The 12,044-nt window shown below is 34.2% G+C and overlaps 1 protein-coding gene across 5 annotated transcripts in view; it reads left to right on the forward strand.

Moving 5' to 3' along the window:
• LOC113517350 (uncharacterized) overlaps positions 1 to 12,013 on the forward strand; it is a 70,701-nt gene extending 58,688 nt beyond the window's left edge. For 4 of the 5 annotated variants that reach the window (XM_052901619.1, XM_052901620.1, XM_052901618.1 and 1 more), the window contains exons 7-12: positions 1,099 to 1,316; positions 2,022 to 2,120; positions 2,702 to 2,918; positions 3,860 to 3,968; positions 9,111 to 9,170; positions 9,520 to 12,013. In XM_052901619.1, coding sequence (XP_052757579.1) covers positions 1,099 to 1,316; positions 2,022 to 2,120; positions 2,702 to 2,918; positions 3,860 to 3,968; positions 9,111 to 9,170; positions 9,520 to 9,726 — 910 coding nt within the window. In that variant the 3' untranslated portion in view covers positions 9,727 to 12,013. Of the gene's footprint in view, positions 1 to 1,098; positions 1,317 to 2,021; positions 2,121 to 2,701; positions 2,919 to 3,859; positions 3,969 to 5,352; positions 5,410 to 9,110; positions 9,171 to 9,519 lie in introns of those variants that run through there. The other variant, XM_052901622.1, reaches the window with a different exon arrangement.
• Positions 12,014 to 12,044: the final 31 nt, after the last annotated feature.

Here is a 12,044-nt window from a genome sequence, read left to right on the forward strand (position 1 = left end):
AAAATAAATCTATGCTATCTATCTATCTATGCCTTACAAAACATATTAATGTTTTGTGAAGATTATATTATAGTTACGAGTGATTTCTATATAAAACATTTTTTTTATACAACTTAGAATGCCGAACATGCTAACGGCCCATTTGATGGAAAGTGGTAACCGACGCCTATAGACATAAGCAGTGCCATGAACAACAGAGTTTTTTTTTATACAACTTAGAATGGCAAACAAGCTAACGGCCCACCTGATGGAAAATGGTAACCGTCGCCTATAGACATGAGCAGTGCCATGGACAACAGAGTTTTTTTTTATACAACTTAGAATGGCAAACAAGCTGACGGCCCACCTGATAGAAAGTGGTAACCGACGCCTATAGACATGAACAGTGCCATGGACATAACCGAGTATACTGTTTCGCCTATGATACCCCCCATGTGTTGCCATTCCTGAGGACTCAGGTGTTATTCCTCTGTACCCAGTAAATTCACGCCATATCCAACCAGATTTAGCTGACAAAAAGTTGAGCCGTTTTTGAGGCTTGATTTTTATGTATTTAATCTAAGGTTTCAATGAAATGCGCAATGCTAAACGAGGCTAACAACCATCTGATAGAATGTAGTGACCGTTGCTTATTGGCAGATATGCTACAGCTGCGTGTTGTACACAGCACCGTGAATATTATAGATTACACTGTGACATCCGCGTCAAATTAAAACAGACAAAAAACAATTTAGTAGAAATACGAGTAGAATTGATACACCCTTACAAGCTACTTTTATACAAAGTCTTTAATGATAACAAATGGAAACTGTAAAGCAATAAGCCACACTTATAATTTATCATAATATACTACGATATTGTACGATTTTACCGTCACGATATCCTTATAATATTCCCGTTTATTATATCGTCGCAAAAAATTAAGTTTATTTCCACACAGTAATTACATGTTTTTCGCTCTCTTTTATATCCTGATAGTAAAGTCATGCTCATTAAGTTTTGCTACGATACATTTTTGCAGCATCTAACTGATTTAATTGTGTAGTAACAATTTGAATTTCGAATTCATAATTCAGAGTGAATTCTATTTTTAAACAGTCGCAGCGACAGCGGCGAAGCACTATCCCCCGAGGACGAATCCCGCGGTGGTCTGCTAGCGGCCGTCACCCGAGCTTTGAAGGCAACACCCTCCGCCGCCTGCTCGGCCGCAGCTGCCGGCCACGTGCCCAACGACGACGACCGCTCGCGACTTTCAGATGATAACTCCGCTGACCTGCTCGACTCGGAGACCGAGCCCTGCCTCGTCACAGATCCTGGTACGTTTTACACGGTTCTGTTGCTAGCAGGATAGTTATACGAACCCACCTATAAACCATCATGATTAATTCTTGATAAGTTCATAACCAACTGGCCTGCTTTTATCCTCGCCGTAGTATTTTCATTATTATTTCAGCCGTTGACTGTCCACTGCTGAACATAAGCCTTCCCCATAAGGGAAGCCTTACTAATAGTTGCCACGTATGGCAGGTAGGTTGGCAAATACAGTTAGGCTTTTACAGATGTTTTAAGAGGGACACTGCTGCCCATCCCTCCATCATATGCTCCCATAGTCGCCTCTTACGACACCCACGGAAAAGGAAGGGGTAGTCCATTCTATGCTGGGACCTACACGGCGAATTTCTATTAATATCCAATAAAAATATCATATAAGTTTACGTCTTAAAAAAATATTTACTATTGTTATTTAAGACGTTTCGAAGTTTTCACATTTGGCTACGGTATCGTCGCAAAAATGCATTATTTTTATAGCAGTTCACACATTTTCTATTAGATTAAAATACGTTCATAGAAATGTAGGTAGAATGAGTGTTATCTTCACCATAACGGTAAGATTTGACATTTTATTCATATCTTATTTTATTCTTATTTTTAATAATAAAATAAAAATTCTAGTTTTTTAATCGATTGTTTGATAACATTATGTATAAGAATATTAAACGTATGTCGTGACACGGTTGCAGAATACGCGGAAGAGTGGTGGTCGGGTGCAGAGGGCGCTGGTGGCGCCTGGAGCGGTGAGGAACTATCGCCCGAGCGAGAGTCTTGCGACGAGGACAGAGGTATTGTATTTGTGATCAGAGGGTCTGCCATGAAATGGAGTTCCAAATTTTTTAATCTAATTTTGTGTTTTACTTACAAATGTTTTGTTCACAACTAAATCGACCCAGTAAACGGAGGTTAACATTTTGTTCGTCATAAATCCATAAAAATCCAAAGAATTTATATTTTAACATTTTTAAATAGTATGTATTATGGAATTATAACATCAAATTTTTCATTTGTTCGGCTCCCAAATTTCGGAATACATTTCATAGTAGCCCCTTTGGTTCTGTCGGATAAAATTATATAATATATAATTAATCAACTTATTTTGTATTATTTGTTACCTAATTACACTTTATCAGGTGTAAATCGATTTAGAATTTTTTTTTGTCTGTAAGGATATATGTACTTGTAGATTAGTTCTATAGATATTTTGTCAAAATCTGTTTAATTTTTAAGTCAAAATCGCTGGTTTTGCTACAATTGACATCGGTATTTTTGTGGAACACAATCTTAATTAACTTTTAACTGTAAGCCAATTATTAACTACTACTAGACTTCTAGATGGAAAACTATATAATTTCCTTTCGGTGTGCAGAGGACGCGGAGTGCATGTCGGAGCGCGAGTCGCTGCAGCAGCTGTCGGCGGCGATCGTGCAGCGGCAGCGCTCCGAGGCCGAGGACGCGGAGCGCGGCGCGCTGCTGGACCGCGTGCTCGCGCTCGACGACCACTTCGCGCAGCTGCTGCGCGCGCTGCGGGCCGCCGCCGCCGCCTCCTCCTGCACCTCGGACTCGATGCTCGTCGCCGCGCTCAAGTAACCGCTACATATTTATAAGATCGCTATTTTATTTTTATACAACTTAGAATGGCAAACAAGCTGACGGTCCACCTGATGGAAACTGATAACCGTCGCCTATAAACATGAGCAGTACCATTGATATAACAGAGTATACTGTTTCGCCCATGATACCCCCCATGTGTTGTCATTCCTGAGGACTCAGGTGTTATTCCTCTGTGCCAGTGCTCAGTAAATTCACGACATATCCTACCCTTCAAACCGAAACACAGCCATGCAAACACAACTGCTTGACGGTTGAAACACGAATGGGACAGAGGTACCCAAGCTGTGCGAAGCCGCCACAATCATCGCCGCCTTTACTCGCACCGCAGATTCATTGTTCGTCGGCACGATCAAATAAAGTGTCTTACATTTGTATCATACTGGCTCCACTCAATGCCTCCTACACGAGCCGTCCGTATGGTGGGAAAACCTATGTGTAAATTAATGTGAAATTGTCTTTACCAAAACGTGTTTCCTTCAACCTACAACCTCGGATCCTTCAAACGTAGCGTTAAAACGTTACTAGCGTTACTAACTTACTAAGTGAGTACAGCATAGTGCAGCCAACTGTTTAGAGTAAATAATTTTCTTTTAGGTTGTTCGTATTATGAATACTATACCGTCTCTGTTCGCTCAGAATGGTGTGCTTACATGTTGTGCTATAATTAAAAAAAAAAAAAAACTAGCTTTAATATTAATTACTTACCTAGTATTCGATTTGTTTTATAAAACTACTTTGGTCATAAAATAGAGAAATTTCAATAACGTGAATGGAATCTATTGATCAAGACAATTTGGTCAGACAGCGTGGTTTAGATTCTTGTGTTAATAATACTAATTGTTAGCTAGTTTCTTCTCACGAGGATAGATAAATATGTTGGAATACATACACTAATATAAGATTACCTTTCCAGAGACAAGATAGATGTAACAGAAAAGAATGTGGCGGACGTTGTAGTGAAGAAACTAGCCGAGCTTGATGCCAGTAAGAATATGATTGAGCAGTACAGGCAATCCATCGAAGTGAGTACCAAACACATTGCATTACACCAAATACAAATATTCACATTATTTTCTATCTATCTTCTTCAGATTTAGCCAAAAATTTGTACCAAACGCAAGAATTTAAGCAGCAAATAAGGCATTTAATGAATAAGTAATTTCTTGAGAAACATTTTTGCTTAAGTTAAATTTCTAATTTAATAGGGATGGTTAATATATAATACATAGTTACATTATCTATATATTGGCCTAATAATAGATACTTTATATATTGATTATTCAATATATAAAATAAAAATGAGTGATGTCTTTTTCCACTAGCAATATCCAGAGAAACCCAATATATAGATATCGGAGTAGTACGGATTTATCCAGGGGCAAAAGGGATTGTTAGAAATGGAAACTGAGAATCCCATTGCTAGCAATATACCCAACCAGGTCGACCTCCTCGCGGTTCCCCCTGGAAGCTATCATGGTTAATTCCTGATGAATTCATCGTGATGGGCTAACTGGCCTGTTTTCATTCTCATCTATCACCCTTCACTGGTGCTCCGCCAGCGTATTCCGTTAGCGCAGGCGGGGTTACCATACCATTTTCACCCATCAAAAAAAGTACTGATTTATCCAATATCTACATTTTAATGTAACATCCAAATCAATGTATTTGTAATATATGATACTTTGTTTGTCATTAAATAAATAAATATTATTGTCACTGGTGATCAATGAGGATAAAGGCCATTGAAAAGCTTAATACTTTATTTTCGATTTAAATTAATTATGCCATCAATGCTATATTTGTCTTATTATATATATTTATTTTATATTTCGCAATTATTCCAATTAATTTAGTTTCAGTATAGTTTTTGTTTTCCCTTGTTATTGCATGAGCTTAATTTTATTGCGTCACGTGACAATTATCAGTTCCAATTATGAACTAAATATAATGCAGTGCGAGAGAGTGGGGATATCATATCTAGAATATTCAAATAATAAAAAATAAATATTCAACTGCAATATTAATAAAGTGTGATGTTTCATTTTGGGTCCATTAATTGTACAGTATTTCAATAAATTGATAAAGCACAACGGGAAAACAAAACAAAATAAAATTAATTTACTAAGCAATTTATTGACAGAAAAACATTTTTAAATTATACTAACGACTCTCACGCAATTATGCTTTGTAAAAGAACGCAAAATTACTGGGTTAATACTATAAACATTCTTAAAACATTTACGTTTGTATGTTCCATTTACGCAATAAAAACTCACTAGTTAGTAATTTTTTATTTGCCGTTATGTTTCTTTTATTAAAATTTTCCATTTACAATTTTAAAACACACGTGATGCGATCGTGTTTAGCAATTTTGTTAGTGCCGTTAACTGGTTTAATATGAAACAGGTATTTACACCATTCAGGCCCTGTTTGGCGATCTCGAGTCAAGAATAAAGTGCCAAGGTTAATAGTCCAGATGTTGCATTACCACTGCTTCTAGTGCACACAACTCTTATGTTCTCTCCTTGATTATTCACTATGTTTCATTATGTGTGTATATTATTATTGACATTATTTTTATTGTTACAAATTCTTAATAAACAACAATTTGACATTAATTTTATATTGTACATGCCGATAAGGTTGAAAGTGGAATAAAGGACTTGTAAAAAATATTTTCATCTAATATATGTACCCATATTCGTGCAATAAATTTTGAAAAATTATAATATATCTTGAAATAATAAATATTTTAAATCGATTTTATAGATATAAAACAAAATATATTTACTATTAGAAATACAACTCAACTCGATTAAACATATTATATATACTATTTCATTATAAATATTATATATATATAAATATTATATATATATATATATATATATATATATATATATATATATATATATATATATATATATATTGGGATTACTTATCGAAAACTAACTTCATCCATACATTTTGTTATGAAGAATAAGAGAAAGAGAAAATATTCAATACAAAAACAGATGATGTTACAAGTAACATAATCTGGTAAAATCGACTCTATTAGCAACGATATAACAAGTTATATCGTTGCTAATGCTAATAGAGTCGATTTTGAGGCGCGATTTCTCTAAGCCTATTTCTAAAATTAAAAATTATAATAATAATATGATATCACAGTAAAATTTTTATTGTTAGACCCATTATTAACTAAATTTTTACATAATTTAAGTGAAAATTATTAGAAACCGTGTAGTCCCGGTATAGAATAGGCCAACTCCTTCTTTTCCTGTGGCTGTCGTTAGAGGCGACTAAAAGAACTTAATGCTAGACGGATGGGCAGCAGTGCCCCTCTTAAACATCTCTAAAAGCCTAACTGCGGTTGTTAACACTAGTTGATTGCTAGTAGCGCTGTTTGTCGGAGAAAAGTACATACATACATATCTGTCATGCCTGTCTCCCATTAGGGTAGGCAGAAACAATGGAACGCCAAATGCTTCGATTCAAACAAACCTCTTTCGCTTCTTCCACATTCATCAATCTTTTCATACATGCTCGCCGGTTACGGGTACTTTTAATTTGGCCCTTCTTCAGCACGTCGCCTATTTGGTCAACGTACATCATCTAGATACCTATTAGAAAGCAATCAGCCTATAAAGTAAAGAAATCATTGTTTATATACACTCCTCGCAAAAATTAAGGGAACATAAAAATTTTTGAAATTTTTGGGTGATTTTCAACAGGCTGTATTTCAGTGAAAAATAATCGTACAGGAAATTTAAAAAAAGGGTTTTGAAGCTTGAAAACTCTAGTTTTCAGATTTTAGTTTTCGCTCCAGGGATTTAGGGGGTTCTTTAAGGAACAATAGACTGTAAAATTTTCCTCAAACCTTAGCTTTCCCGCCCATATTAGCGAAGATACAGCCAAGTAACCAAAAAAGAGAAAAAGTCACTTTTTTCCACTTTTTTCAATTCAATGTTAGAGGTGGAAAAAAATTTTTTCTTCACTAACTCTTGACTGTGCTTAATTGGAAATTTTATGCAGATAAAGAAACTCGGCGCCCGCTTGCTGTGCGACCAGAGATATTAGCAGTTGAATGGAAAAGGATGCTTTTGCATTCAAAGTTCGATATCTCGGAGACAAATGGTCGTAATTGAGCCATCCAAAGCGATTTTTGAAGCTGAATAAACACGCTAAGAGACCTATACAATGGAGTAGCTCGAAAAAATTTTTCCATGCCCATAGAGTGAAAAACGAAACCTAGAAAATTTAGAAAAAAAATATTTTCAGCTTTGTTTAAGAATTGCATGGAAACCGGAGCTCAAAAATTTTTTCACCAAAAAATCTGAAAACTAGAGTTTTCAAGCTTCAAAACCCTTTTTTTAAATTTCCTGTACGATTATTTTTCACTGAAATACAGCCTGTTGAAAATCACCCAAAAATTTCAAAAATTTTTATGTTCCCTTAATTTTTGCGAGGAATGTATATATAAACTGACAATCGATCTTGAGATGATCATGCAGTCTGATCTGAGTCCTCAGGAATGGCAACGCATGGGGGGTGTCATGGGCGAAACAGTATACTCTGTTATGTCCATGGTACTGCTCATGTCTATAGGCGACGGTTACCACTTTCCATCAGGTGGGCCGTCAGCTTGTTTGCCATTCTAAGTTGTATAAAAAAAAATGCAGTATGTAATTGTAAAGCTTGCAGGATTTTTGTGACTGCCACATCTATTTATATTGTTACAATTGTATTTGTTATTAACTATATCCTGTGGCTTTTCCCGCATGATTCTTTATATAAAGTATTCTATGTTTTAAATTATGGTATAACCTATCTATGTATCGAATTTTATTTAAATCTGTTAAGTAGTTTTTGAGTAATTAAATAATAATCCATCCATACTTACAAGCTTTCGCATTTATAATAAATACATAGTAGGATTTCTATTCATATGTAGTATATTGGATAATACAGGAGAGAACATCCCGGCCACGCCCCGACATGTAGCTTCCGATGCTTGCGTTGACTCTTGACGTTGCAGCACCTTGTAAATAATCACTGTTAAACTTAGGCTTTATTTATTTATTTTTTATTAAACGATAGTGGAATGGTAACCTTGCCTGTGCTATCGGTATATACTGGCGAGGCGCCAGTTAAAGATGATAGGTGAGGATGAAGCAAGTCTGGTGGCCCATCGTGACGGATTCATTGAGAATTAATCGCAATGATTTCCAGGAGTAACCGCGCAGAGGTCGACCTGACAGGGTGTATTGCTAGCAATGGGGCTGCTAGTCCCCATTACTAACAACTCCTCTAAGCATGACCAACTTAGGCTGTACTTACCTGAATAAATACATACATATTTTACTATTTAGTTTTGCTGTATTTTCGCAACTGCCCAACTTCGTGATAAAAAAAGGAGATTCAAGATTTCTTTGTTTAATTCATAATAGTATCCATCACATATAAGCCATTGATTTATTTTTGCTATATATTCATGAGCTATTTTAGTCAGCTATTTGGGTATACTGCCTTAGTCGGAAACGGTTACCAAGCCGAAACATATTTGAACAACATTGCCCTATATATATTATATATGAATAAATAATAAATTATGCGTATAAAAAAATAAATGCGTTTAGATAAATCCATAGCTCAAAGATTCAAAAAGTATTTATAAATAAAGTGTATAAATATAATCAACTATGTTTCGAATTGGTATAATTTTTCCTTTGCGTATATCTATGCAGGATGCTCCAAATGGCTAGTTCTGATAATATTTAATAATAAAAAAAAATACAATAGGTGCTTTTATATCATGGGCGAAACAGTATACTCTGTTATGTCCATGGTACTGTTCATGTCTATAGGCGATGGTTACCACTTTCCATCAGGTGGGCCATCAGCTTTCTTTGCCATTCTAAGTTACTTAAAAAAATTCACTGATTTTTGTATCAAGTGAAGTAAATTTATTCTATTTAAAAATTCTTAATCGTAACGTCAAAATGAGATTCAGTTGTTACAGAATATATGAATAGCGCTTATATGTACAATACTAGCATTTTATTTATTTATTATATGTAAAAAATAAATGAAATAGTATATTATCTATTGAGTTAAGCAATTAAAAATACAGTAAAATAATTTATACTTTTATTTTTTTATAGACGCTCAAAAATCAGCTGGCACAATCAGGTGAAGAGGACGATTTACAGTTTGTCGAAGAGGTGAGTAGCGATAACGTAGTTGATACAAATATACTGCAATTGCTTTATGCAAAGCCAAGCCACATTTGCATATATATTTGTGAAGTGTAGTTTAAATAAATAGTTCTATATCTTATCTTAAAAGGGATGGTAGCAACGGTTTCTTATAGATATCAGTCAATTAAACAATCATTTATTTAAAATATGGCATTACACAAAAAAAAAATTGTCATATATGAACATGTTGCAACAGGAGCATTCCTTGCATAACTTACAGCACGTTACTTATAGCAATTCTATGTTAAAAAAAAAAAATAATAAATAAATTTGCCCTTTTATGATATAAATTATTAACATATTCATTTTGCAGGAGCTGCGATCGTGCAGCGAGAGTTCGCGGAGGCAGCGTTATGAAGCGCTGGATGCAGCGTTGTCAGCGCTTGCGACACTGCCCCCGTGGCCGCGCGTTGCAGCGCTGCAGCGCCGCCTCGAGCGCCTCGCGTTCCTGCTCGCCTCGCCGCCCGCGCCCCACTCGCCACCCGCACTCGCCCCGCAGCCTCTGCATACCACCGCCTAGTCCGCCACCAACAATTTAACGCTACGGTCCATCTAGGTATTATCTAACAATGTTCTCTCTTCAAACATTTGCAGAAGCATGGAATTTTCTACACGGATTCACGGTCACGCTTTTACGTTATTCATATAAGGATATGTATATGATTTAATAAGTCGCTATTCTAAAGCCAATTTTGGTCGTTCGCTTGCATGTCACATCTTAAAATCGAGACGACTTTTAACTTGTTTTATAAAGCTGTCAATAATATTAAAGTTAATACAAAATTATTTTTAACACCGTGACGTCAAAAACGTAAACCTTATTCATACAAATATAGGTCACTCCTAAACAAATAAAGGTAATAAAATTATTTTGTTGTTGCCCACACTATGCTCTCATTTGTAGTTATTTTTTAGTAACATAATCATGACATTACTTACGAGGCTAAAGTGATCAGTATTCCCACCAGTGACATATTACGTGCATTAAAATATACGATTATTTATGAACCAAACTATAAATAGTATACGGCCATACCTGTAGACCAAAACAATGTTTAATTCCACAACGTAAAAATATAACTAGTGTCTAATTATAATAATTACATTATACAGGTCTAAGTGTTCCCACTTATTACAATATTGTGTAATGACATATTATTATTCACTTGTACAGTAACATTTACTTAAAGTATTTTATAAAAAAAAAACATATTTTATTTATATTAAGAAAATCTATTAATTCATATACAAACAATATAAGCCAAATTGTAGAATCATGAATACTATTTTGTTTTTTTTCTTTGTGACGTCCGTCCTATGCATATTTCATGTCACGAATCGCTAATACGTGACCACTGACTCCGAGTATACATATAATAATTCATCTTATATAAAATAGATTTAATTAAAAACACAAAGTGATTCATATTCAATATTACGAACAAGAGTAGTGTGTTATATCAAATTACTATATTAACTGTCACAATATTTCTATGGAATTGCATGGTTCAATACAAATAAATTGTAGACGCTAGTAGATATATATAAGAGAGCGAAATGATTATTGATTTTGAAAAAGGATTGTTATTTGATTGATCTCAACATCAGTTGATTTGTAATTTAATGTTGTAAGTCGATTGTCCAATAACACCAGTAATTTATAGAAAAATTAAATATGACTTAAGTATGATTTTTGAAAAATGTTATAGTAATTTGCTATTTCTCAAAATTTTTATTGTATTTTTTTTTAATAATAATAATTATTTCATTCCTAGAATGCATTTAGTGATTTAAATATCAAAAATTCGTTTTGTCTTTGTTGGTTTATATTTTTTATATCGATCTACTTATTTCTAAATTAGTAATATAATTGAAGTATTTTAAGTGCCATTAGTGCTTAGGTCTCCTCTTGTAAGTGTACTAATGCTGGGTCTAGGTAAAACTGTTTACTACGTCGTTTGAATGTTGCATCACAATGTAATTGTTTATGAAAATGTGTATATAATAAATAAAAATGGCTGATAAATTAATGTAATCAAACTATTGAGGTCTAGTCAACGTAGCACGATTACTTCAATCATCACGAAATCCGAGAATTAATAATACAATATTATTATTGTTATCGAAAAATGTAATTTATGAATTATTAAGATTTTTTTTGTCGATTGTTAAATATCTGAATATCAAGTGTTAAATTCTTAAATTTAAATGTAGAACTGATTTTTTTTTATATAAAATTATGTTATGGTTGTAGCACGTACGCCAATTTAACAAGGTATGTTGGTAATTTAGACAATTGTAACAAAATGAGACTGATTTTGTATTTATGGTGAGTTGTTATTGATGGTCGTGTTGAACTGTGTGGAATGCGCTACGTCATAGTTTAAAATCGCGCAGTTTAAAGTATTATCGCACGCGATACAACGAGTCGCAACGAAATGCGTTCTAAAAATGGTTTTCATACATTTAATATGTGCCATTGCGCATTGTAGGCGAGCTTCATCGGCACGCTGTAATTGCATTGCATTGTAATGAGATCCGACACGTTGTGCGCGAATCTTTGTTATTATGCTTTCAAATGTATTGTTTTGTCATAAACTTAGTACAAACAGTTACAATGCTTCGTCCAAAGTATATAATCGCTTGCTTGCGGTGCTATTGACATGGATTTTTAAGAAAATCGGGTATATATTGTAAACAGTAAAATCGTATTGGTACTCACATTAGTTTGAGGTTAATAATATTATTATACAATTAATTATGCGATGTAAATAGTATGTATGTAAATAAATACTAAATTGGAAATATTTTTTGGTATTATTTAAATTAGCAACCTTC

This window comes from Galleria mellonella, unplaced genomic scaffold, assembly GCF_026898425.1.
Source record: "Galleria mellonella isolate WM207_F2 unplaced genomic scaffold, CSIRO_AGI_GalMel_v1 utg78, whole genome shotgun sequence".
Lineage (NCBI taxonomy): Eukaryota > Metazoa > Arthropoda > Insecta > Lepidoptera > Pyralidae > Galleria > Galleria mellonella.